This window comes from Eleutherodactylus coqui, chromosome 6, assembly GCF_035609145.1.
Source record: "Eleutherodactylus coqui strain aEleCoq1 chromosome 6, aEleCoq1.hap1, whole genome shotgun sequence".
NCBI classification, from domain to species: Eukaryota; Metazoa; Chordata; class Amphibia; order Anura; family Eleutherodactylidae; genus Eleutherodactylus; species Eleutherodactylus coqui.
In genome coordinates, this window is record NC_089842.1 from 7,564,164 (window position 1) to 7,590,770 (window position 26,607).

The 26,607-nt window shown below is 46.1% G+C and overlaps 1 protein-coding gene across 1 annotated transcript in view; it reads left to right on the top strand.

Annotated features, from left to right (window-relative positions):
- The window catches only part of LOC136631777 (NXPE family member 2-like), a 35,912-nt gene extending 16,546 nt beyond the window's left edge, over window positions 1–19,366 (top strand). Inside the window, exons 5-6 of the mRNA XM_066606112.1 lie at window positions 10,254–10,475; window positions 18,733–19,366. Coding sequence (XP_066462209.1) covers window positions 10,254–10,475; window positions 18,733–19,271 — 761 coding nt within the window. The 3' untranslated portion in view covers window positions 19,272–19,366. The remainder of the gene's footprint in view (window positions 1–10,253; window positions 10,476–18,732) is intronic.
- Window positions 19,367–26,607: the final 7,241 nt, after the last annotated feature.

Consider the following 26,607-nt stretch of genomic DNA (forward strand, 5'->3'; position numbering starts at 1 on the left):
CAAGGTGTCGCTTAGCTCAATCCACACTGCAAGGGGAAAGCCATCTGCGCTCTGCCCCCTACCCAAGTCAGTCAGTGTCTTTGTGCCAGACAGGTCAAACACCGCGATGGGAGCTAAGTTTGCCCCAACAGCATAGGTGGGTCCTAGAAAACCCAAGACATGAACCAAAAATTGATCTGACCGGCCAAACATGGCAGACTTGCACCGCGGCCACGACATAGGCCTCGGCCCCCAGCTTCAGCAATCCTAGGCAGGAAGCGGACTTTCACTGCATCCTGTAGTTTGTCCCAATGCAGTGCCCCGGATAGTAGAGCTAATGTCAGATTAAATATAGGTGGGCTTCGGCCCACACTGCATGCCCCAGTCAGACCGGGGTTTTTTATAAATAGTCACAGGCAGGTACAACTCCGCAATGGGAATTCCGTGTGCACCCACAGCATGGGTGGCTCCCTGGAACCCACCGGCGGTACATAAGCAAATCCCATTGCAGTGCCCAGCACAGCTGAGGTAACGTCAGGTTTAATGCAGGTGGGCTTCGGCCCACACTGCATGCCCCAGTCAGACTGGGGTTCTTTATAAGTAGACACATGCAGTTACAACTCCGTGTGGACCGACAGCATGGGTGGCTGCCTGGAACCCACCGGCCGTACATAAATAAATCCCATTGCAGTGCCCAGCACAGCTGAGGTAACGTCAGGTTTAATGCAGGTGGGCATCCGCCCACACTGCATGCCCCAGTCAGACTGGGTTTTTTTTATAAGTAGACACATGCAGTTACAACTCCGTGTGGACCGACAGCATAGGTGGGTCCCAGGAAGCCACAGGCGGTACATAAATATATCCCATTTCATTGCCCAGCACAGCTGAGGTAACGTCAGGTTTAATGCAAGTGGGCTTCGGCCCACACTGCATGCCCCAGTCAGACTGTTTTTTTTTTATAAATAGACACATGCAGTTACAACTCCGTGTGGACCGACAGCATGGGTGGGTCCCAGGAAGCCACCGGTGGTACATAAATATATCCCATTGCAGTGCCCAGCACAACTGAGGTAACGTCCGATTAAATGCAGGTGGTCTTCGGCCCACACTGCATGCCCCAGTCTGACCAGGGTTTTTAATACATAGACACTGACAGGTACAAATCCCTAATGTGAAGTCCCTGTGGACCCACAGCATGGGTGGCTCCCTGAAACCCATCGGCGGTACATAAATGTATCCCATTGCAGTGCCCTGCTCAGCAGAGCTAACGTCACATACAATACAGGTGTGCTTCGGCCCACAGTGCATGCCCCAGTCAGAGTGGTAATATGTACCTTAACAGTAACCGCGTTGGTGGGAATGTGGTGGCGACTGCGGACCTAGTAGCGCGGTTTTATTTAGTTGGTTTTCGGAATGTGGCCAGGATTAAGTGGGCCGTTGCGGGGGGATGGTGGGGGGGCTCTCTTGTTGTGTCGGTAAAGGTGAAATTCTTGGACTGCCACCAGACGGACCAATGCAAAGGTATTTGGAAAGAATGTTTTCATTGTTGGAGGAGGAGGGGGATGTTTTTGAGGCACTACGTGTCCTCTCCACGTGTCCGTGGTTATATGCACATTAACAGTAACCGCGTTGGTGGGAAATGGCCTCGCCACCATCATGTCTTTGGGAAGCCTCCGTTTCCACACCCCAGTGACATAGCATTAGCAGCGGTATAGGCAGAGCCCAGAATTAGTAACATTTCAGCGGTAGCATTAGGGACAGGCCCCAGTAACATATCACTAGCAGCATTATAGGGGGAGCACAGTCTTAGTTCCATTTCAGTAATAGTAGCACTGAAGATAGGCCCCAGTAACAATTCCGAAGCAGCAGTATAGGGGGAGCACAGTATTAGTTCCATTTCAGTAGTAGTAGTAGTCAAGACAGGCCCCAGTAACAATTCCGAAGCAGCAATATAGGGGGAGCACAATATTACTTCCATTTCAGTAGTAGTAGCAGTCAAGACAGGCCCCAGTAACATTCCCGTTGCAGCAGTTTAGGGAGATAACAGTCTCTTTCACATTTCAGTAGTTGCAGTATAGACAAGGCCCCAGTTACATTTATGTAGCAAAAGTGTAGGGTAGCATGAGTGCAGGCGAAGCCCATAAAAATTACTAGGATTACACTGTAGGCGAGGGCCCAAAAGAATTGGTGTACCAAAAGTACTAATGTACCTCAGAAAAATTGCCCATGCCCAACCAAGAGGGCAGGTGAAACCCATTAATCGCTTTGGTTAATGTGGCTTAATTTGTAACTAGGCCTGGAGGCAGCCCAGTTAAAATAAAAATTGGTTCAGGTGCAAGTTTCAACGCTTTAATGAGAATTGAAACGTAGAAACATTGTTTACAAAAGTAATATGACTGAGCCTTGTGGGCCTAAGAAAAATTGCCCGTTCGGCGTGATTACGTCAGGTTTCAGGAGGAGGAGGATGAATATAATACACAGATTGATGAAGCTAAAAGGTCCCCGTTTTTAATGGTGATAGAGAACGATGCTTCCTTCCGCGGGTGCAGCCTACGTATTGTTTAGGTACCGCCGCTGTCCGCTGGTAGAGAAGAGAAGTCTGGAGAAATCCAGGCTTTGTTCATCTTTATGAGTGTAAGCCTGTCAGCACTGTCAGTTGACAGGCGGGTACGCTTATCTGTGATGATTCCCCCAGCCGCACTAAACACCCTCTCTGACAAGACGCTAGCCGCAGGACAAGCAAGCACCTCCAGGGCATACAGCGCGAGTTCAGGCCACGTGTCCAGCTTCAACACCCAGTAGTTGTAGGGAGCAGAGGCGTCACGGAGGACGGTCGTGCGATCGGCTAGTACTCCCTCACCATCCTTTTACAGTGCTCCTGCCGACTCAGCCTTGACTGGGGAGAGGTGACACAGTCTTGCTGGGGAGCCATAAAGCTGGCAAAGGCCTTGGAGAGTGTTCCCCTGCCTGTGCTGTACATGCTGCCTGATCTCTGCGCCTCCCCTGCTACCTGGCCCTCGGAACTGCGCCTTCTGCCACTAGCGCTGTCGGATGGGAATTTTACCATCAGTTTGTCCGCCAGGGTCCTGTGGTATAGCATCACTCTCAAACCCCTTTCCTCTTCGGGTATGAGAATGGAAAGGTTCTCCTTATACCGTGGGTCGAGCAGTGTGTACACCCAGTAATCCGTAGTGGCCAGAATGCGTGTAACGCGAGGGTCACGAGAAAGGCATCCTAACATGAAGTCAGCCATGTGTGCCAGGGTACCTGTATGCAACACATGGCTGTCCTCACTAGGAAGATCACTTTCAGGATCCTCCTCCTCCTCAGGCCATACACGCTGAAAGGATGACAGGCAAGCAGCATGGGTACCCTCAGCAGTGAGCCAAGCTGTCTCTTCCCCCTCCTCCTCATGCTCCTCCCCCTCCTCAACGCGCTGAGATATAGACATGAGGGTGCTCTGACTATCCAGCGACATACTGTCTTCCCACGCCTCCGTTTCCGAGTGCAAAGCGTCTGCCTTTATGCTTTGCAGGGAACTTCTCAAGAGGTATAGCAGAGGAATGGTGACGCTAATGATTGCAGCATCCCCGCTCACCATCTGGGTAGACTCCTCAAAGTTTCCAAGGACCTGGCAGATGTCTGCCAACCAGGCCCACTCTTCTGTAAAGAATTGAGGAGGCTGACTCCCACTACGCCGCCCATGTTGGAGTTGGTATTCCACTATAGCTCTACGCTGCTCATAGAGCCTGGCCAACATGTGGAGCATAGAGTTCCACCGTGAGGGCACGTCGCACAGCAGTCGGTGCACTGGCAGATTAAACCGATGTTGCAGGGTCCGCAGGGTGGCAGCGTCCGTGTTGGACTTGCGGAAATGTGCGCTGAGCCGGCGCACCTTTCCGAGCAGGTCTGACAAGCGTGGGTAGCTTTCAAGAAACCGCTGAACCACCAAATTAAAGACGTGGGCCAGGCATGGCACGTGCGTGAGTCTGCCAAGCTGCAGAGCCGCCACCAGGTTACGGCCGTTGTCACACACGACCATGCCCGGTTGGAGGCTCAGCGGCGAAAGCCAGCGGTCGGTCCTATCTGTCAGACCCTGCAGCAGTTCGTTGGCCGTGTGCCTCTTCTCTCCTAAGCTGAGTAGTTTCAGCACGGCCTGCTGACGCTTGCCCACCGCTGTGCTGCCACGACGCGTGACACTGACTGCTGGCGACGTGCTGCTGACACAACTTGATTGCGAGACAGAGGTTGCGTTGGAGGAGGAGGAGGAGAAGGAGAGTGGTTTAGTGGAGGAAGCATACACCGCCACAGATACCAGCACCGAGCTGGGGCCCGCAATTCTGGGGGTGGGTAGGACGTGAGCGGTCCCAGGCTCTGACTTGGTCCCATCCTCCACTAAATTCACCCAATGTGCCATCAGGGAGATATAGTGGCCCTGCCCGCCTGTGCTTGTCCACGTGTCCGTTGTTAAGTGGACCTTGGCAGGAACCGCGTTGTTGAGGGCGCGTACAATGTTGCGGGAGACGTGGTCTTGCAGGGCTGGGACGGCACATCGGGAAAAGTAGTGGCGACTGGGAACAGAGTAGCGTGGGGCCGCCGCCATCATCATGTTTTTGAAAGCCTCCATTTCCACAAGCCTATACGGCAGCATCTCCAGGCTGATCAATTTGGCTATGTACACATTTAACGCTTGAGCGTGCGGGTGCGTGGCGGCGTACTTGCGCTCAAACAGTTGCGCTAGCGACGGCTGGACGCTGCGCTCAGAGACATTGCTGCATGGGGCCGAGGACAGCGGAGGTGAGGGTGTGGATGCAGGCCGGGAGACGGTCGTGCCTGTGTCCTGAGAGAGGGGTTGGATCTCAGTGGCAGGTTGGGGCACAGGGGGAGAGGCAGCGGTGTAAACCGGAGGCGGTGAACAGCCTTCGTCCCACCTTGTGGGGTGCTTGGCCATCATATGCCTGCGCATGCTGGTGGTGGTGAGGCTGGTGGTGGTGGCTCCCCAGCTGATCTTGGCGCGACAAACCTTGCACACCACAGTTCGTCGGTCGTCTGCACTCTCAGTGAAAAACTGCCACACCTTTGAGCACCTCGGCCTCTGCAGGGTGGCATGGCGCGAGGGGGCGCTTTGGGAAACAGTTGGTGGATTATTCGGTCTGGCCCGGCCTCTACCCCTGGCCACCGCACTGCCTCTTCCCATCTGCCCTGCTGCTGCACTTGCCTCCCCCTCTGAAGACCTGTCCTCAGTAGGCTTAGCAAACCAGGTGGGGTCAGTCACCTCATCGTCCAGCTGCTCTTCCTCCAAATTCTCTGTGCGTTCCTCCCTCGGACTTACTGCCCTTACTACTACCTCACTGATTGACAACTGTGTCTCATCGTCATCGTCCTCCTCACCCACTGAAAGCTCTTGAGACAGTTGCCGGAAGTCCCCAGCCTCATCCTCCGGACCCCGGGAACTTTCCAAAGGTTGGGCATCGGTCACGACAAACTCCTCCGGTGGGAGAGGAACCATTGCTGCCCAACCTGGGCAGGGGCCCGAGAACAGTTCCTGGGAGTCTGCCTGCTCCTCAGAATGTGTCATTTTAATGGAGTGAGGAGGCTGGGAGGAAGGAGGAGCAGCAGCCAGAGGATTCAGAGTTGCAACAGTGGATGGCGTAGAAGTCTGGGTGGTCGATAGATTGCTGGATGCACTTTCTGCCATCCACGACAGGACCTACTCACACTGCTCATTTTCTAATAAAGGTCTATCGCGTGGACCCCATTAATTGTGAGATGAATCTGGGGACACCAGAAACTTGCCTCTCTCCTAATCCCGCAGCAGTCGGCTGTGATACACTTGGATCAGGAGCACGGCCTGTGCCCACACCCTGACTTGGGCCTCCACGTCCTCGCCCCCGTCCATGTCCTCTAGGCCTACCCCTACCCCTCAGCATGGTGTATTACGAGATTAGCAGAAACAGAACGCTGTAATTAAATGTGCCACTTATTGGCCTGTGGTTGGAGGCTGACTTCGCGTACGTAACGCACTGCAGAGGCAGGAAACAATTATGCGCAAGGCTGGGTAATAATTCACCAACTACTACCCCCAGCAGAGACGCTGTAAACGGAAGGCACTGACAGGCAGGCCAAATCTTGTATATTTTTTTACTTTGTGGGAACAACCACACTGCCTGTGATATGCACTGTATTTCGATTGCCCTGTTGGAGGCTGACTTCGCGTACGTAACGCACTGCAGAGGCAGGAAACAATTATGCGCAAGGCTGGGTGTTAATACACCAACTACTACCCCCAGCAGAGACGCTGTAAACTGAAGGCACTGACAGGCAGGCCAAATCTTGTATATTTTTTAACTTTGTGGGAACAACCACACTGCCTATATAGCCAGTATACCTCTTTCCCTGCCTCACCAGTACTGCCCCTATACTCTGTAAAATTACTGCAGACTGAGGACGCTATGGTCTGCACGCCCGATATACAAAAAAATTGTGCAACACTGCTCCCAGCAGCCTCAACAGTACTGCACACGGTCAGATGTGGCCCTAAGAAGGACCGTTGGGGTTCTTGAAGACTAAAATAACACCTAACACTCTCCCTATAGCAGCTACAGCAAGACAGCACTTTCCCTGATCTCTGTCAGCATGCATCTGTGGCGAGCCGCGGGCGGGGCAGATTTTAATACTCGGGTGACACCTGATCTCGCCAGCCACTCACTGCAGGGGGGTGGTATAGGGCTGGAATGTCACAGGAGGAAGTTGTAATGCCTTCCCTGTCTTTCTCTTGGCCAGAAAAGCGCGCAAAGTAACTCGAACATCGCGTGGTGCTCGTCTCGAGTAACGAGCATCTCGAACACCCTAATACTCGAATGAGTATCAAGCTCGGACAAGTACGTTCGCTCATCTCTATGGGCCACTACTAACAGAATGGTATTTACCAGGAAAAAATACAAAGTCCTACATCTGGGCAAGGATAGTAAAAAAAAAGCACAAACAGAGTGGAAGGAATTGGGCTAAGCAGCAGCACATGTGAAAGAGACTTGGGTATATTAATAGATCATAGACAAAAAGGCAAACACAAATCTGGGATGTATTAAGAGAAGCATAGAGTCTAGATCACGTGAGGTCATTATCCCCCTCTACTCTTCCTTAGTTAGATCTCATCTGGAATACTGTCTCCAGTTCTGGGCACCCCAATTTAAAAAAGCCCTATTCTTACCTGCACAACGAAAGACTAGAAGCAATCGGATGACACTCAATTTCAATGGAAATCTTCAGAGTTTGGACAGACATCTGCCTGGGATGATTAAGTGATCCTGCATTGAGCAGGGGGGTTGGACCCGATGACCCTGGAAGTCGCTTTCAACTATACTATTCTACGAGTCCTCTCTTTTTGAGTAGTTTGACCAGTTGGTTCCTCTATTACTTCAAACTGGTCATCAACATGTCAAATGAAAATTAGAAGCGGAGCAGTATCGGTCGAATCGGTGCTTTCGTCCGTTGCTAAAGAATAATAGCTGAATTCAGTTGCCATCTGCTTTAACTGATTGTTACAGTTATTGATACATCCGCTATTCTTGTCCACTCTGGATTAAACACTCTTATGTTCTGAGTCGATCAGCGGCTTTTTTTTTCACTCATTTTTGTAATCCCAAAAATTTGCATTATCTCCAAAAAAGTGTTCCGTTCTTTCTCACTGCTGCTCTGGGTGAAAGAGGAAAACAAATTTTTTTAAGAATCCTGAAGTTGAACTTTTCATTGTGGATGAAAAGTCTAATGAATAATGACCTACCTAACGGGAACTAAAGTTTAGTACCAGGTAGGTAGTTCATTATTCATCAGACTTCTGATCCATACTAAAGCATCTCTCTGGTTACTCCCGCCAAGTTCTTGACATCCACCTCACCTGAAAAAAATGCTACAACAGAAATGAGGTGTGGTTTATGGACATGATGTTTTGCTACTATTTAATGTACTGAGCTGTGGAATCGCCAAACTCTGCTGTTGAAATGCTACCTGTCAGCATAATTGCGCTGTTCGATATACTCTGGGTGCCAAACTAGATGTGGTTGAACGAGCTCTGAGAAAATAGTTTCCCACAAAACAATGGGAAGTATTAACCAAGAGATTCCCTGTTTCATTGCATTAAGACACAGCTTTTTATAGACAAATAGGTAGTTTTGTAACACCGCTTTCTGTCTAATCTTGAAACCTACATATAGCTACATCATTCATTTGGTACAAACTGGTTTTCCTTTGATGTGTAGAGAATGATCACGTTCTGTTGACTCATTTCTCCGCTGGCTCCATTGTGTTGATAGACATTGTGTTTCTTGTCTTTGGTGACTTTCTGTCTCTCTCAGGTGATAGTAAGCAAAGATAAAATTAACATTATATGAGGAATTTACCCTGCAAAACATTCTGCTTGCTGACATAGCCAAAATTAGGCTGAAATACAAACTAAATCATACAAGATGTAATCTCCCTCACACTGCCCAAAGATAAAAGCTGTCCTACAGGCCTAGCCGTACTGCTGTAGTTAGCTACTTATACTTACAGTATATATAAAGATTCTGCCACACCGCCACTCCTGGAGCCTTCTCTGAATTGAAGTATAGTCATGTGACCTGCTGTATTGCGAAGCACGTCCATTCACATTACTGAAGGTCCTTTGGTAAAGGACTGCCTGTACAGTCACGTCAGACTGGTGACACCGCTACCACTTCCCTAAACATTACTGCCAGCCGCTGACATGACTGTGCTGTGGACTATAACATGACTATAGTTGTGTTACAGTTCACGTGATTCAAGAAATCTTCTGGCGAGCTGCTTGTGACCCCTGAGTTGCATGTTGGGCGGTTCTGGTAATGGTGTATAAAGCTAGTATATTGTCTGATTGTGAAGGTCTGCCTTCTCTGAATAGAATAATAGTCACCTGACCGACTGCGTTGTGCACAGCGCGGCCAATTACACGATTATAATTCAATGAAGGTCCTTCAGTAAAGAACGGCCTGCACAGTCATGTCACGCTAGCGGGGCCACTACCCCTGCCTTAAACTTTACCGTGAGAAACACTGAGGCATCCACAACGCCCCATTTAAGCTCCTGCAATATATTGCAACGGCTGCACGCATATTAATAGCGCAACAATAGTGAAATCCAGTACGCCCTTTCGAATCGCTTATCTCCCATATAAATACAATTTTATTAAAGGAAAAATGTATAGCCATTTGTTTAGACAGAATCACCCAGTTTGAATCAACCTGGAACCCTTGGGTTACGTTTACTAACATCCCAAGTCTTCATTATTATGTGAGACTCTAAACAAACAAACAAACACATATTGTGGGGGCCTGCCATGGGAAATTCGGGCCTGCACGAATTCTCCATGCAGAATCCTGCAATAGGTCCATCCTGCACCGCAAACATGAGGCCTCAAAATCGATTATACTTACCTCTCTGGATGCTGGGGATCTCCCCTCCGTCGTGGCCGAATCTTCTTTCTTCGGCAGCGTGCCGTGCGCATACGCGGTGCACATTTTAACTGCTTCTCTCCTGCGGTCCCACAGCACAAATACAGCAGCGGGTGTGCCGCGAGAGCCCAGAAAAAAAATGTAGCATGACGTCCGCAGGTATTTAATCACCTGCGGGTGTCCAATGAATCTCTATGGGCGCGGATCACGCATGCGAGCCATCCGTGCAGATTTGCTGATTCTATTTTGCCCGTGGACATTGGGCCTTTTAGTACAGCTAGTTAGTATATTGTCTGATTAGGGTCTTACTGCTGGACCCCCCAAATCCCTTGAATGGAGGGAGCACAACGCTAGGTAACGTACAATGGACCTTTAGCTCCTAAATCTACACTGTTTTTAGAAACTACATTGTAACCTCAAGCCTTATGGAATGTATCTAGAGATGAGCGAGCATACTCGCTAAGGACAATTACTCGATCGAGCAATGTCCTTAGCGAGTACCTCCCCGCTCGAAAAAAAAAGGTTCAGATGCCGGCACGGGTGAGAGGTGAGTTGCGGCAGTGAGCAGGGGGTAGCGGGGGGGGGGGGGGGGGAGAGAGGGAGAGAGAGATCTCCCCTCCGTTCCTCCCCGCTGTTCTCTGCCTGCCACTGGCAGCTGAATCTTTTCTTCTAAGCGGGCAGGAACTCGCTAAGGGCAATGCTCAATCGAGTAATTGCCCTTAGCGAGTATGCTCGTTCATCTCTAAATGTATCCCTTTGTGTCTGAGTTGCACATCTGTAACATCTACACTGTTTCTTCTCTCTATAAAGACTCACATTTAGAGAAGAAAAAAAACTGCACAATTGGAAACGACTTAGAATATCCCAGCGGACACGTCAAAGAGGAAATCTGGTACCCCAAAGCGTGCACAATGAAGACCTACCACAGTCCGGAGGAGCTGAATGCGTGTCTGCAGGGAAAGTTTCTTTACATGTACGGAGATTCGACCGTGCACCAGTGGATGGCATATTTTGAAGGGAAATTACAAAAAAGTAAGTATTGAAAACTTGAACAGGACATGAACCGATAAAATGTACGGCTCGATGCTCACCTCTCCCGGGTTCTGTGAAATTGAGTGAGCAGATGTGAAAATAATAATTTATCCACTGGATGGGTGATAAAAATAAGATTGCAGGGGGTCCGACTGCTGGGACCAGCACCAATCACAAGGATGGATGTCTGACTGCTGGGACCAGCACCAATCACAAGAATGGATGTCTAACTGCTGGGACCAGCACCAGTTCCAAGAGTGGGTGTCTGACTGCTGGGACCAGCACCAATCACAAGGATGGATGTCTAACTGCTGGGACCAGCACCAATCACAAGGATGGGGGTCCCGAGTTCCCCTTTTGAACAGAGCATGTGCACTCTTTCTGCACTATCACTGCCCATTAGGCTGATGGATACAACTCTCATCTGTACTCGGCTATCTCTGTCAGTTCCATACGCTGTAGTGAGCACGTGTGACTACTATTCCATTTAAACTGAGGGCTCAGGAGCTCGATCTCGTGACTAGTGAAGGTCCTAGCAGTCAGACCCCCAGCAATGCTGCATTAATCATTCCTGTGAATAGGCAATAAATGTTGTTTGTTGACCAATGCATTTAAAGAGGCTTTTCAGGACTTAGAGGGAACCTGTCTGCTGCTTAAAGCACATAAACTAACTTCTGGTGCTGTTAGGGTAGGTGACAGGGAGCCGGGTACTGTATTTTTCATACTCCTGCCTCCTGGTTCCCGTGCTGCCAGCCTGTGAAGTCTGTATACCAGCCAGAAATCCAACTCTTCTCCAAGTTCCGTGCATGCAGTCTCCTATATAAGTCTATTGGTAAGCACTGAACACTGATAAAGAGTCAGATATTTTCGGACGATGTATAGACTTTACAGGCGGGTGCCGCGGGAAGCAGGCGAGTATGACAAATACAGCACCCAGCTCCAGGGGGAGGAGTGTTTAAACTAGGGGCGGGGGGGGGGAAGGGGGAGGGCGAAAAAAGAAATAAAGAGGGTAGTCAGTGTAGCTAGCGACCTGGGTCCAAGCAATGGGAATGGGCGTCAAGCAGGGGGTGGGGTTAGTACAGTTAGAACTGACAGATCAGCCAATTGTACCATTAGTAACAAAATGAATTTAAAGAACAAAAAAAACTGTGTAAAGTGTATGACCACGAATGCAAGAAGTCTGATCGGTAAAGTGGGTGAGCTTGAAGAGAGTATGACTGATGAAAACTATGATATAGTCAGAATAATAGAATAACAGAAATGGCTTGATAAGTGCGATTGAGCGGTGAATTTACAGGCTTACGATCTCTTCAGAAGAGACCATGGAAACCAGAAAGGGGGAGGGGTGTGTCAGTACATTAAATCGTACTTAGTGCCGAGGCTATGGGAGGATATAAGGGCAGGAGATGAACATGTGGAATCTCTATGGGTAGAAATACAGGGAGAAAAAAATAACAAAATCCTGGTAGGGGTATTCTATAGGCCACCAAAAGCAACGGAAGAAACTGAAACCTTACTATTAAGGCAGATAGAAGAGGTGTCAATCCTCAATGAAGTAATTATCATGGGAGACTTTAATTATCCGGACATAACATAGGAAAACGAAACCTTTAAATCTTATAGGGGTGATAAGTTCTTGATAACAATTAAAGATAATTACCTTACCCAACTGGTGCAGGAACCAACGAGAGGGAGGGCCATTCTGGACTTAGTACTAACAAACAAACCAGACCGAATAATTGGGGTGCAGGTTGAGGGGCACTTGGGGAACAGTGACCACAATATAATCAACTTCCAGCTGTCATTTAATAAGAAGCCTTTTTAGGGAGCGACAAATAAACTAAACTTTAGTAAAGCAAAATTTCATCAGCTTAGAACTACTAATCGGTAACATTAATTGGGACAACATCCTCAAAAATATCAGTACAAGGACAAATGGGAAAAGTTCGAAAGGATCCTATTCCCCTCATGTGAGCAGTTCATACCCTTTAAAAATTAAAGAACTTCAAGTAAAATGAAACCAATGTGGCTCAACAAGACGGTAAGAGGGGCAATAAACAAAAAAAGAAAGCGTTCAAACTACTAAAGCAAGAAGACAGTGAAGAAGCGCTAAAATCGTACAGGGAGAAAAACAATATATGCAAAGATAAGATCAAAATTGCTAAGGAGGAGGCTGAAAGACTGATCGCCAAAGAGAGCAAAAACCCGAAACTATTTTTCAACTATATTAACTGCAAAAGGATTTGCACCGAGAGCACTGGCCCTTTAACAAATAATGCAGGAGAAATCATTCAAGATGATGGAGGGAAGGAAAACCTATTAAATAGTTTTTCTTCAAGCGTATTCACAAATGAAAAGGAAAGGCCAAATGAGATGCAGGGGAATAAAATGAACCTCATACCTAACGCAGGAGGAAGTGCAGAACCGGTTAAAGAAGATTAAAATCGATAAATTGCCAGGTCTAGATGGAATACACCCAAGGGTTCTAAGGGAACTAAGTGATGTTATAGCTAGACCACTATTTCTTATATTGATGGACACTATCAAAACCGGGGTTGTACCATTGGATTGGCGCATTGCCAATGTGATTCCAATTTACAAAAAGGGGCCCAAAAGTGAGCCTGGTAACTACAGGCCGGTAAGTCTCACTTCAGTAACTGAAAAAATATTCAAGGGGTTTCTGAGAGACGCCATCAAAAAATACCTCAAGGAGAACAATGGAATAACTCCTCACCAGCATGGATTCAGGAAGGGTCGATCGTGTCAGACCAATCTGATCAGCTTCTATGATGAAGTAAGCTCTAGGCTGGACCGGGGAGAGCATTTGATACCATGCCACATAATAGACGGATATATAAAATGAGACTGCTCGGATTGGGTGAAAACGTGTGTATATGGGTAAAGAATTGGCTCAGAGATAGAAAACAGAGAGTGGTAATAAATGGTCCGTACTCTGTTTGGGCCACCATCACTAGGGGTACCACAGGGTTCAGTATTGGGCCCCATTCTGTTCAATATATTTATCAACGACCTGATAGAGAGGCTGCACAGTAAAATATCAATATTTGCAGATGATACAAAATTATACAAGATAATCAATGCAACGGAGGACAATGTACGGCTACAAACGGACCTAGATCAGCTGGGGCTTGGGCAGAAAAATGGCAAATGAAGTTCAATGTTGATAAATGTAAGGTTCTGCACATGGGCAGGAGAAACGGATGTCACCAATATACACTAAATGGGGTTCTGCTAAGAAAAAGTGATGTGGAAAAAGACCTGGGGGTACTAGTGGATTATAAATTAAACTGGAGAAACCAATGCCAGTCAGCTGCTACAAAAGCTAATAGAGTATTGGGGTGCATTAAAAGAGGTATAGGGGCAAGGGACGAGAACATTATCCTCCCACTATATAAGGCACTTGTCAGGCCTCACATGGAATACTGTGTACAGTTCTGGTCACCAGTGCTCAGGAAGGATGTTACAGTGCTGGAGGGGGTTCAAAGAAGGGCAACTAAACTAAAACAGAATGAGGGGACTGGAATACCCAGAGAGGCATCAAAGTTGGGATTATTTACCCTGGAAAAAAGACAGCTATGGGCCATCAAATCACTATGTATAAATACATGAGGGGACGATACAAGGATCTCTCCCATGATCTGTTTTATACCCAGAACTGTGATGGTAACAAGAGGGCATCATTGCAATGGCGACCGGGCCCCTGTGATGAGGGGGCCCAGAGGTGAGCGATTACCAACCTCTGAGCCCCCGAGCAAATCAGATTACCGGTAATCAGATAGCCGGTAAATTAGATAGCCAGTAATCATGCAGCAGTGCTGAGCCAGGGTGCACACTTTGACGTCATTGTATGTACCCGGGATTCTCCCCCCAGAGTCCTCTCCTCCATAGTTCTGCAGGAGAGGACAAGAGAGAAAACATTCCAAGCTCACACACTGACGTCAGTGTGCACTGTGGTTCAGCACCGAGAAGAGGAGGAGTCGCGCTGACTGCAAGGAGGGGATAAGTATATGGCTATTACTAGGGCTACTGAGGCTACTTAGGGGGGTATCATTATTATTGCTGGGGCTATGTGGGGTCACTATTACAACTGAGGGCCACTGTGGGGGTCACTATTACTACTGAGGGCCATTGTGGGGGTCACTATTGTTACTAGGAACACTGTGCGGATCACTATTGTTACTAGGGCCACTGTGGGGGTCACTATTGTTACTAGGACCGAGCTGAACTTTTGCACCCAGGCCCCTGAGCCTTTAGTTACGCCCTTGGCAAGATAGGTTTCTCTCTTGCGGATCGCCAACCTCTCTCGGACTGGAATGGACACGACATATGCATAAATGGCTCCAAGAGACTTGGACTTCTTTAAAACTGGCACCTGCCAGCATTTATTCCACTACGAACACAGACAGTAAACAGCAGTAACACAAAATCCATGATTAAGGGTTCACAAACCCACAGAGCCACTGTCACTACCCCGCCCGGGGCCTCTGGAGGGCGTCCTTCTCCATTAGACACATGACAATCCCAGAGTTGGTCTGCATCGGACCTCACTAGTCCAAACTGGACCTCAGACTAGCAGCCCTTCTAGCTTCACTGAGCTATAACCCCTTGGTGTGTCAGGAACCAAGGCTTTTATTTAGCTTCCTGCCACACCCATAGGCATTAACCCTTTCACTGCAGTACCAGAAGTTCTGTAGGCAGCCCTCTACAGGCCCTTCTGTGTACTGCATGCCTATATATATATATATATATATATATATATATATATATATATATATATATATATTGTAGCAGGAGACTAAAGGTCTGAAAAGGGCTTCACTGAGTGTCTATTTTCTTTCTAAAATGTAACTTTTAGTAGATTAAAGTAAAATAAAACCAGCCCACGGCTATAGGAAGTGAACAAACATGAACACAAAAAAAGGGGACACAAGCGTCTAAAACGTACTACGCTTGTTATCTACAGTAACAGCATAAATGATTGGCTCAATAGCCAATATGTATCCCAAAAGGATGCAGTAGGGAAATAATTAATTTATACCAAACGAAAATCTCTCACTTTAATCAGACTTTGTCAAATAGACACAGGTCTCCACTATGGTTTTAAAGTCGATAAAAATTAATATCTCGATTTTAAAAGTTGCCACGCAAGACATTGGAAGAGAAATATTCCATATGGTCAACTGAAACGTATAAGAAGGAACTGAACTCTGGACAATGATTTTGAAGAACAGGCCACCATCATAAAAAAGTGTTCAAAGAAAAAAAATATCCCACTAAATTAATTGATAACGTATATAAAAAGATTATCACCTCCAATGTATCAGTAAGTGTTGCAAACTGTCCAACTCTACCTCAATATAATAGATCGGTAAATAATTTTTTAAAAACTAACCCCTCTTTTATAACCAAATTCAGTAATACCAACGTGGAAATCAGAGATATTTTTACAAAAACATTGGTCTATTCTTTTAAATGACTTTTTTTTATCTCGTAATCTTGAAAAAAATCCATCACTTTTCAAAAGGAATAAAACTCTACAAAACATTATTGCACCATCTAATCCTGACAAAAAAAACTATGCTTTATAAATAGAGATGAGCGAGCCTACTTGGCCACGCCCCTTTTTTGCCCGAGTACCGCGATTTTCGAGTACTTCCATACTCGGCGAAAAGATCCGATGGGCGAGTGGGGGGTTGCAGCGGGGAGTGGGGGGGGGAGAGGGAGAGAGAGAGGGTTCCCCCCTGTTCCCCGCTGCTACCCCCTGCTCCGCCACGCCTCCCCCCGCCCCCCCCCCCGAATCTTTTCACCCGAGTACGGAAGTACTCGAAAATCGCGGTGCTCGATCTAGAAATTACTCGAAACGAGTATGTTCGCTCATCTCTATTTATAAACAAATAAACCCGACAAAGCCCGGTGTCTTCAAATGTTATCATAAAAAATGTATATGTTGTCCGATTCTAGCGCATAAAAGAACGGATATAGATTTTAATATGAAAAAATATACGACTGGACAATATATGACCTGTGATATAACAAGAGTAGTATATCTAATAGAATGTCCCTGTAATTTAAAATACATTGGTAGAACAAAAAACAAATTAAAAATGCGGATAAACCATAGACTAAATATCAAAAACTATTCACAAACTCATAGCGTATCGAAACATTTTAATGATTATCATAACGCAGATTATTTTTAAATGAGAGTAACCCCGTTAGAATATAAACTAACTCCATCACTAGGCTAAGAAAAAAGAAATGTTTTGGATCCACAGACTAAATACTGTAACCCCGTATGGGCCAAATGAAGTCCTTGAAAAATTTTTTAATGATAGTACTGATATCTTTAATCCTTTTGGTGATAAATTATCTAAACTATTTTATTTTCCCTATTGAGCATCTTATATCTTTTTGTATAGTAGGAATTAATTTTAATGTGATATTTCTGTTCTTTGATGTTTGTCCAATATGCACTTGTGATGTATTATATTCTTAATCTTTGTTCTTATTAGAATAATGTCTACTCGAGGTTATTAGTAAATGCATGACTATAAATGGCTTGCTATATGTCAGTCAACGTTTTCAGAAAACCATAGCGGAGACCTGTGTCTATTTGACACAGTCTGATTAAAGTTTATTTAAAACTTGAAACGCTACGTGCATTTCAAGCGACGTCAGAGTATGTCGGTATTCCACCAGGAGGCTTGACCCCGCCCCCGGTGATTACGGAGGATTCTCCATGGCGCTGCCCGCCATAAACCTCATGGAGATGCAAGTCCCCTATATAATGTTTGTGTTGTATCAGTGTTGTATTTTATGAGCTTGAAAAAGGCTGCTGCTGCAGCTGAAACGCGTTGCTCGATGTATGCAATAAAAAGATTTTCCTAATAAGTAAGCTCGATCTGTGCTACCACCAGTCTGTATCCTGACGAGCGCGGAAAAACTTTTTTATTTTCTACTTCGCAATTCTACCCTAGATTTTTTTTTTACACTGTTAATCATGCAACACAATACATTTGTTCTGGGGGTCGGTACGATTACAACCATACCAAATGGTTATATATTTTTTTAGGTTTTTCCACTTTTCCAAAAAAAGGGTTTTCATTGCGGAAATTATAATTTTTTTCTTAATCGCTGCATTCAAGGTCCTATAACTTTTCTATTTTTCCATGGGTGCAACCCTGTGAGGGCTTATTTTTTGTGAAACGAGCTGGAGTTTTTATGGGTACATGTGGCTTTTTTGATCACTTTTATTGTGTTTTTTGGGAGGTAAAATGAAAAAAATAAGCATTTTGCCTTTGTTTTTTTAGGGTTTTTTTTTAATGCTTTTTGGCATGCGTTAAATATATTGTACGTGTTGTTACAGCGATACAAAAGATGTGGGATTTAAATTTTTTTTAAATTTTATGTTTATATGGGAAAAGCACCTTAACGCCAGTAGGTGGTGTCCTGTTGTCATGACAACCAGTCGGGCTCTCTGCGATTACAGCGCGCCCTCTGGGAACCTTTTACATGTCGCGATCTACATAGATCGCGGCAGGATAGAGATTAACAGCGGGGGTCGCTGTCCCGATGCACCACCGCTGTTGCAGCAGGAGGCCGGCTATCGGTGACAGCCAGCTCCCGCTGTTGGATAGTGCGGGATCTCTTGATCTTGCGCTATCTACAGGATGTAACTGTATGCCCTGTTGCGTTAAGTACTTCCCTGCCAGGACGTACAGTTACACCCTGTGGTGGGAAGGGGTTAATCCCCGGCCAGAAGAGATGCTGAAGACCACTGCCAGGGAGAAGACGAGCTGGAGCCAGACAGCGCATCTTGGGTGATTTATGTGGGGTTTTTTGTTTTTTTTTCTGCAGCTAGGGCTTTGACAGTAGGATTTCCTATTGTCAAACTTGCATCGCACAAAACTGCGTTTTCATGTGATGCGATGCAACAGAGAGGAAGGCTCCATAGGTAAACATAGGTTACAAAACCTCGCAAGTTGCATGCATACCGCAAAACCCGCAAGGTTTTTGACTCGCAATCTCGCATGCTACAAAACTTCACAAATGTGAAGGAACCCCTAGGAAAGCACGTGCTTTACATACATGCGATTTCTCGCTTTGTCGCAACACTAGGAAATCGCGCTACTTTGTCGCCCGTGTGAACGAGGCCTTAGTGTTAGTAAATTTGCCCCATACAGTAACTAGTTGATAATGTCATGTTTACTAAAGTTTTACTTTATTTCTTTTCTAGCACTGAAACCACTTAATGACTATGAAGGTGGGTGGGCACAAAAGCATATAAACGTGGACATCGAAAGGAACATACATGTTGTGTGGAAGAGACACGGAAGGCCATTTGTGTATTTAGGCTTTGCGACTGTCAGAGAAGACCACTCTATCCCACGGGAAATCGATTTCATCGGAGGTAACGCTCATACGGTTATCGCACTATACATTGGAGTACATTTCCGACTGTTCCCCACCCATCACTTCATCCGAAGACTCCTTAACATTCGTCGTGCCATAGAACGTCTCCACCTCAGAAGCCCACAAACAAAAGTCATCATTAAGACTGAGAATACAAGTGAGATGATCAACGAGTTTGAAGGGATGACCGATTTCCATGCATATGTTCATTACTCCATAATGGAAATAGTCTTCAAAGGTCTCAATGTTGGCTTTGTTAATGGTTGGGACATGACCACCGCATTTAATACAAACCAGTTACATCCACCAGAATCTTTTATAAGGAATGAGGTGAACATGCTGATGACCTATATATGTACCTGAGCTTTACAGGCTGGGGACACCTTTGAACACTTTTTTTATTACGCCATATGTACTTTTGCAAATAAAAGGTATTTGCAGTTATTTTTATTACAAAAGTTCTTCCATTGTGCAGCTTGCATGTAATACACTTATTATCCGTAACATCCTCCCCTAGAAGGAAAAATATATATAAATATTGTGGGAGAGTCAGCTCAGGTAGAGCGCGGGGATGCACTGTGAACGGCAGTGAGAGACCAAGACACAGGTATAATAAATATACAGGCTTGGCCTGCGTTTATTAAAAAGTACAAAAATCAACAAAACACGGCCTAAGCTTTAGGCATAAACAAAATCCTGCTTCTTACGCACTTACTAAACAGAGTCCTTCCCCAACTATACGTTACGGCTAGCTGCAGCCGCACGGACACCAAACATTTGCACAAAGACCAGTTTTTCCCTGGGTCAAGAATAAAGCATCTCTTGAGGCCAGCAGCCTCCAGCATACTTAGCTGCTCCCGGGCCTCCCTCTGTCCGCAGCTTTGCCGACTTTATGGACCACCTAATGAGACACGAACTCCCTTCACTCCTAATGGGCGTAATATCTGAGCCCAGGCGAAACACAGCGACTGTCCAGAATTAATCCCTTCAGTGTCGCACAATAATATATATAAAATCAATCATTGTTATATATTTATTATACACATACAGAGAGGCGAGGTAGATTCTCCTCAGTATAAACACATAGAGGTGAGGTAGATTCTCCTCAGTATAAACACATAGAGGTGAGGTAGATTCTCCTCAGTATAAACACATAGAGGTGAGGTAGATTCTCCTCATTATACACACAGAGCTGAGGTAGATTCTCCTCAGTATATGCACATAGAGGGGAGGTAGATTCTCCACAGTATATACACATAGCGGTGAGGTAGATTCTCCTCAGTATAAACACATAGAGGTGAGGTAGATTCTCCTCAGTATAAACACATAGAGGTGAGGTAGATTCTCCTCAGTATATACACATAGAGGTGAGGTAGATTCTCCTCAGTATAAACACATAGAGGTGAGGTAGATTCTCCTCAGTATAAACACATAGAGGTGAGGTAGATTATCCTCAGTATATATACACACAGGTGAGGTAGATTATCCTCAGTATACAAATCATTTTCCTGGGTTTTAGAGGTTTTTGAGAAAAGAACTCTCACTCTTGTATCACAGATTTCGCACAGTTTTTCACACTTAGAATTAAATATTGAAGTTGTGACCACTTTACTTTTTCTATTTAGGATGTAGAGAATAGTCATGGTAAATTTCGCATTTGTACAACACCAGGAAGTTAGAAAATTAGTGTCGAGGCAATGAGTGGGGGTTTTCGCACAAATATATATATATATTAGTGACAACACTGGGGTTAAATATCACGCCAAACGGTCACTTTCCTTCTTTACTTTCATTTATTCAAATAAACTTTATCCAAAACAAAGATGACTGGGTCTCCAGGGGCAATAATCAAAAAAGTCTCTGATAGCTTTAACCCTTCACAGTTCATAGGCAAAGCAAGTACATCCGCAGCTGAGGCAGCAATATAAGTCCATAGGTTCGCACAGACCTGTGGGTATCCAGGACGCAGCTGGTCTTTAAGCCTTCAGTCTCTTCAGACTCTAGTCCAAGGCAGGCGTTCCCACAGCGATTCTGCTACTTCTCGCAGCGCCTCGTCCACAGCGCCTCTCCGCTCACGAATGGAATCACCATTTAACTGCAGCCTGGATCTCCCAAACACACACCTCTCCTAGGTGTTGAGGTGAGGGGCGTCTCCCTGTCCACCTCTGGCCTTCTCGGTCACACACTGGGCCTGGCAGCCCCAGCTCCAATGAGCTGTCTTCCTGGCTCACTCAGCCAGACACTCTGTCACTTCAGCAGGAACCACCCTTTTTATACCATTAACCACACCTGTGGGTGTTTTCCCTCTTGCTTCAGGCCCCAGACTGATCATCTGTTGCCCCCTACAGCCATCTTCTGCTGTGCACCCCTACATATCCCTTCCTCTTGATGAAGGCCGTAGGCCGTATCACTTCTTCTGGCCCTCCAGGGTCAAAACTCCAGCCTCGGGGGTCTCTTTCTCGTTATACCTGTCTGATGAGTTCCTTCTTGTCTTCACTCTGCTCCTCACATCCTTGCAAGTTGCCTCCAAAGTGCAACTTTGTGGCTTGTAACTTATAGTTTCCCTACCTGACCCTTCATTTCTTCTTTTTGCTGCTCCAAGGCTTTAGTAGACTTTTCTTGTTTAGGTACAGTCTTTTCACCATCATCCTTGGAGCTAACATAGTCCTCCATTTCAGTGCAGGACGGCTTGTGGAGGCTTTCTAACTGAGCCTCCATTTTGAAGGTCTCTAGTTCAAGAACCTTTTCTCTGTATTCTTCCAGTCCCTCTTGTAGCTCATGCTCCAGCATGGCCTTGCTATGGATTACAGTCTCCACTTCATTTTTCAATTTATTCAGGTTTATAACTATCATTTTTTCCCCTCACTTTGTAACAATCCCATTTCTTTTCTTAGTACAGTGTTGTCATCCGTTAAAACCAATAGCATTCTTCGAAGTTCCTTTCCCTCTGACTCTGACTTTTGCTTGGCAGCATGCAGTTCACTGATGAGTGGGTCCTTGGAGCCAGCATCCTTGTGATAGGCTTCTACCATTTGGACAAACTGTTTCTTCACTTTCTGGGTTTGCTTTTTTGCTTCATTATTCTTTTGCTGCAGTTCTTCCAAGACTTCTGCCACCACTTGTGAGACCTTCTGAGCTTCAGTAGTCTCCCTTTGTAAACATAATTCGGCATTCTTTACTACTTGTAACTCTTTCAGATTCTTTAACAAGATCACCTTTTTCCTTTTCTGTCTGAACTGGGTTTTAGACATCTCTGGTCTCTGAACCTTTCTTTCAGCCGCTTGGCTATTTGACTTACAGCATTTCATCTTCATGCACAACTTCTCTGCGAACTGCTGAAGCGCTGCTCTTTCTTCTGACACTACTTTCAGCGTGCGTGTCAGGGTTAGTACCTCTGTTTCTTTCTCATTAGCCCTTTCTTCTGCATGCTCAAGTTCAGTGGCATATCTTGCAGATCTGGCTTTCTCTTCAGTCAGCCCCTGTTCACACAGCTTCTGTTTCTTCTCCAGTTTGGACACAAGCTCCTGTTGCTGACCAAGCTTCACAGTAGCATCTTCTACCTCTTGCTGAAGACTTAATTTAACCTTCTCAAGTTTATCACAGGCGGCTGATTTCTCTTCACACTGCTGCCTTGGAGTTTCTAATTCTCCTTGTATTTCTCTTTCCTGCTCTTCCACAGAATCCAAACACAAAGCCCTCTTCTCCAGTCTATCTTCCAGATCCACCACCTCAGCCTGAAGTGTTGCAATCTGCTCTGATAGGTTTCTCTTAGCTTCTGCATCCTCCTCTGCCTGCTTGAGGAACACATTTTTCTCACCTTGCATAGTCTTCATGTCTGCACTGAGACCAAGCCTCTGCTGCGTCTCTTCTTGCAGTAACTTCTGGAACTCTTCACTCTGAGCTTCCAGCTCCACCTGCAGCCTGCTCACCTACTCAGACAACGCTGTCTGAGCTCTTGAAGCTGCATCTCTACTGTATTTTTCTTGCATTCATATGCACACTTGCCTTCCAACAACCCCTTCACCTTTTGGGTCAGCTCAAGAAAAATCGCTTTTCCATGTTTCTTTCACCTTTTCAAGTTGCTTCCTTTGCTTGGACAGTTTCCCAACAACTACATCATGACTCAGTTCCAACTCCTGGATTTGGGCTCCATGTATTTCAGCTTTCTCATCCAAGCTCATCTGTAGCTGGGACACCAGTCTTTCATGCAGCGCTTCCTGGTTTTCTTTGTCACCCAGTAAGTCTTTCAAGATCTCTGCTTGCTTCTCTGCTGTACTGCAAGCAGCTTTCTGTATTCCCAGCTCTTCCTTGAGCTGACTTACTTGGCACTCCAAGTCACCATTCTTCTTTGCTAACAGCATTTTCAACTCTGCAACTTGATTCTGCAAACTTGTAGTTTGATTACGTGCATCTGTAGAAGCTCTTTCTAACTCGCAACACGTCATCTCCAACTCTTGGGTTTTCATTTGCAGTTTTTTACAGTCCTGTTCACACTGCACAGATTGTTCTAATCGTTGGGACAGTTCACTCTTAGCTAGCGCATGAGTTTGCTTAAGGTTCTGGATCTGAGCTTCATATAGCTCTATTTTTTCATCCCTGCTTATCTGTAGCTGGGTCAGCACCTGTTCCTGACGAGCTTCTTGGGCTTTCTTGAAGTCCAGTATACCTCTCAGTACCTCTGCTTGCTTTTCTGCTTTGCTGCAGGTGGCTTTCTCCACCTCCAGCTTTTCTTTGAGCTGTTTTACCTGAACTTCCCATTGAATATTCCTCTTTGCTGAAGGTATCTTCAACTTTTTACAGTCTTGTTCACACTTATGGGTTTGTTCTCCCAACAAAGCCCTGTGATCAGTTTCAGTCTCCGTTATAAGGTGCTCATTCTCTGTAGCTTTGACTGACTCTGTCAGTGCAGCCAACTGCTTTATTTGGAGTTGCGTTTCCTCCAGCTGCACTTGCATAGCCTCCTGTTGCTGCAGCCTCTCTTGTAACAACTGCTTCAATAATTCCTCCATACTTATAGAGGTTGTCTGCCTTTTCACTGGCGTCTTTGAGCTGGGACCTTCACCGCTTGTGCCCGCATCCTCCACCATATGTGACAACACGGGGGTTAAATATCACGCCAAACGGTCACTTTCCTTTCATTTATTCACAAAAACTTTATCCAAAACAAAGATGACTGGGTCTCCAGGGGCAATAATCAATACTTTAAACAATAAAGTCTCTGATAGCTTTAACCCTTCACAGTCCATAGGCAAAGCAAGTGCATCCTCAGCTGAGGCAGCAATACAAGTCCATAGGTTCGCACATACCAGTGGGTATCCAGGGCGCAGCTGGTCTTTAAGCCTTTAGTCTCTTCAGACTCTAGTCCAAGGCAGGTGTTCCCCAGGGATCCTGCTACCTCTCGCAGCGCCTCGTCCACAGCGCCTCTCCGCTCACGAATGGAATCACCATTTAACCGCAGCCTGGATCTCCCAAACACACACCTCTCCTAGGTGTTGAGGTGAGGGGCGTCTCCCTGTCCACCTCTGGCCTTCTCGGTCACACACTGGGCCTGGCAGCCCCAGCTCCAATGAGCTGTCTTCCTGGCTCACTCAGCCAGACACTCTGTCACTTCAGCAGGAACCACCCTTTTTATACCATTAACCACACCTGTGGGTGTTTTCCCTCTTGCTTCAGGCCCCAGACTGATCATCTGTTGCCCCCTACAGCCATCTTCTGCTGTGCACCCCTACATATCCCTTCCTCTTGATGAAGGCCGTAGGCCGTATCACTTCTTCTGGCCCTCCAGGGTCAAAACTCCAGCCTCGGGGGTCTCTTTCTCGTTATACCTGTCTGATGAGTTCCTTCTTGTCTTCACTCTGCTCCTCACATCCTTGCAAGTTGCCTCCAAAGTGCAACTTTGTGGCTTGTAACTTATAGTTTCCCTACCTGACCCTTCATTTCTTCTTTTTGCTGCTCCAAGGCTTTAGTAGACTTTTCTTGTTTAGGTACAGTCTTTTCACCATCATCCTTGGAGCTAACATAGTCCTCCATTTCAGTGCAGGACGGCTTGTGGAGGCTTTCTAACTGAGCCTCCATTTTGAAGGTCTCTAGTTCAAGAACCTTTTCTCTGTATTCTTCCAGTCCCTCTTGTAGCTCATGCTCCAGCATGGCCTTGCTATGGATTACAGTCTCCACTTCATTTTTCAATTTATTCAGGTTTATAACTATCATTTTTTCCCCTCACTTTGTAACAATCCCATTTCTTTTCTTAGTACAGTGTTGTCATCCGTTAAAACCAATAGCATTCTTCGAAGTTCCTTTCCCTCTGACTCTGACTTTTGCTTGGCAGCGTGCAGTTCACTGATGAGTGGGTCCTTGGAGCCAGCATCCTTGTGATAGGCTTCTACCATTTGGACAAACTGTTTCTTCACTTTCTGGGTTTGCTTTTTTGCTTCATTATTCTTTTGCTGCAGTTCTTCCAAGACTTCTGCCACCACTTGTGAGACCTTCTGAGCTTCAGTAGTCTCCCTTTGTAAACATAATTCGGCATTCTTTACTACTTGTAACTCTTTCAGATTCTTTAACAAGATCACCTTTTTCCTTTTCTGTCTGAACTGGGTTTTAGACATCTCTGGTCTCTGAACCTTTCTTTCAGCCGCTTGGCTATTTGACTTACAGCATTTCATCTTCATGCACAACTTCTCTGCGAACTGCTGAAGCGCTGCTCTTTCTTCTGACACTACTTTCAGCGTGCGTGTCAGGGTTAGTACCTCTGTTTCTTTCTCATTAGCCCTTTCTTCTGCATGCTCAAGTTCAGTGGCATATCTTGCAGATCTGGCTTTCTCTTCAGTCAGCCCCTGTTCACACAGCTTCTGTTTCTTCTCCAGTTTGGACACAAGCTCCTGTTGCTGACCAAGCTTCACAGTAGCATCTTCTACCTCTTGCTGAAGACTTAATTTAACCTTCTCAAGTTTATCACAGGCGGCTGATTTCTCTTCACACTGCTGCCTTGGAGTTTCTAATTCTCCTTGTATTTCTCTTTCCTGCTCTTCCACAGAATCCAAACACAAAGCCCTCTTCTCCAGTCTATCTTCCAGATCCACCACCTCAGCCTGAAGTGTTGCAATCTGCTCTGATAGGTTTCTCTTAGCTTCTGCATCCTCCTCTGCCTGCTTGAGGAACACATTTTTCTCACCTTGCATAGTCTTCATGTCTGCACTGAGACCAAGCCTCTGCTGCGTCTCTTCTTGCAGTAACTTCTGGAACTCTTCACTCTGAGCTTCCAGCTCCACCTGCAGCCTGCTCACCTACTCAGACAACGCTGTCTGAGCTCTTGAAGCTGCATCTCTACTGTATTTTTCTTGCATTCATATGCACACTTGCCTTCCAACAACCCCTTCACCTTTTGGGTCAGCTCAAGAAAAATCGCTTTTCCATGTTTCTTTCACCTTTTCAAGTTGCTTCCTTTGCTTGGACAGTTTCCCAACAACTACATCATGACTCAGTTCCAACTCCTGGATTTGGGCTCCATGTATTTCAGCTTTCTCATCCAAGCTCATCTGTAGCTGGGACACCAGTCTTTCATGCAGCGCTTCCTGGTTTTCTTTGTCACCCAGTAAGTCTTTCAAGATCTCTGCTTGCTTCTCTGCTGTACTGCAAGCAGCTTTCTGTATTCCCAGCTCTTCCTTGAGCTGACTTACTTGGCACTCCAAGTCACCAT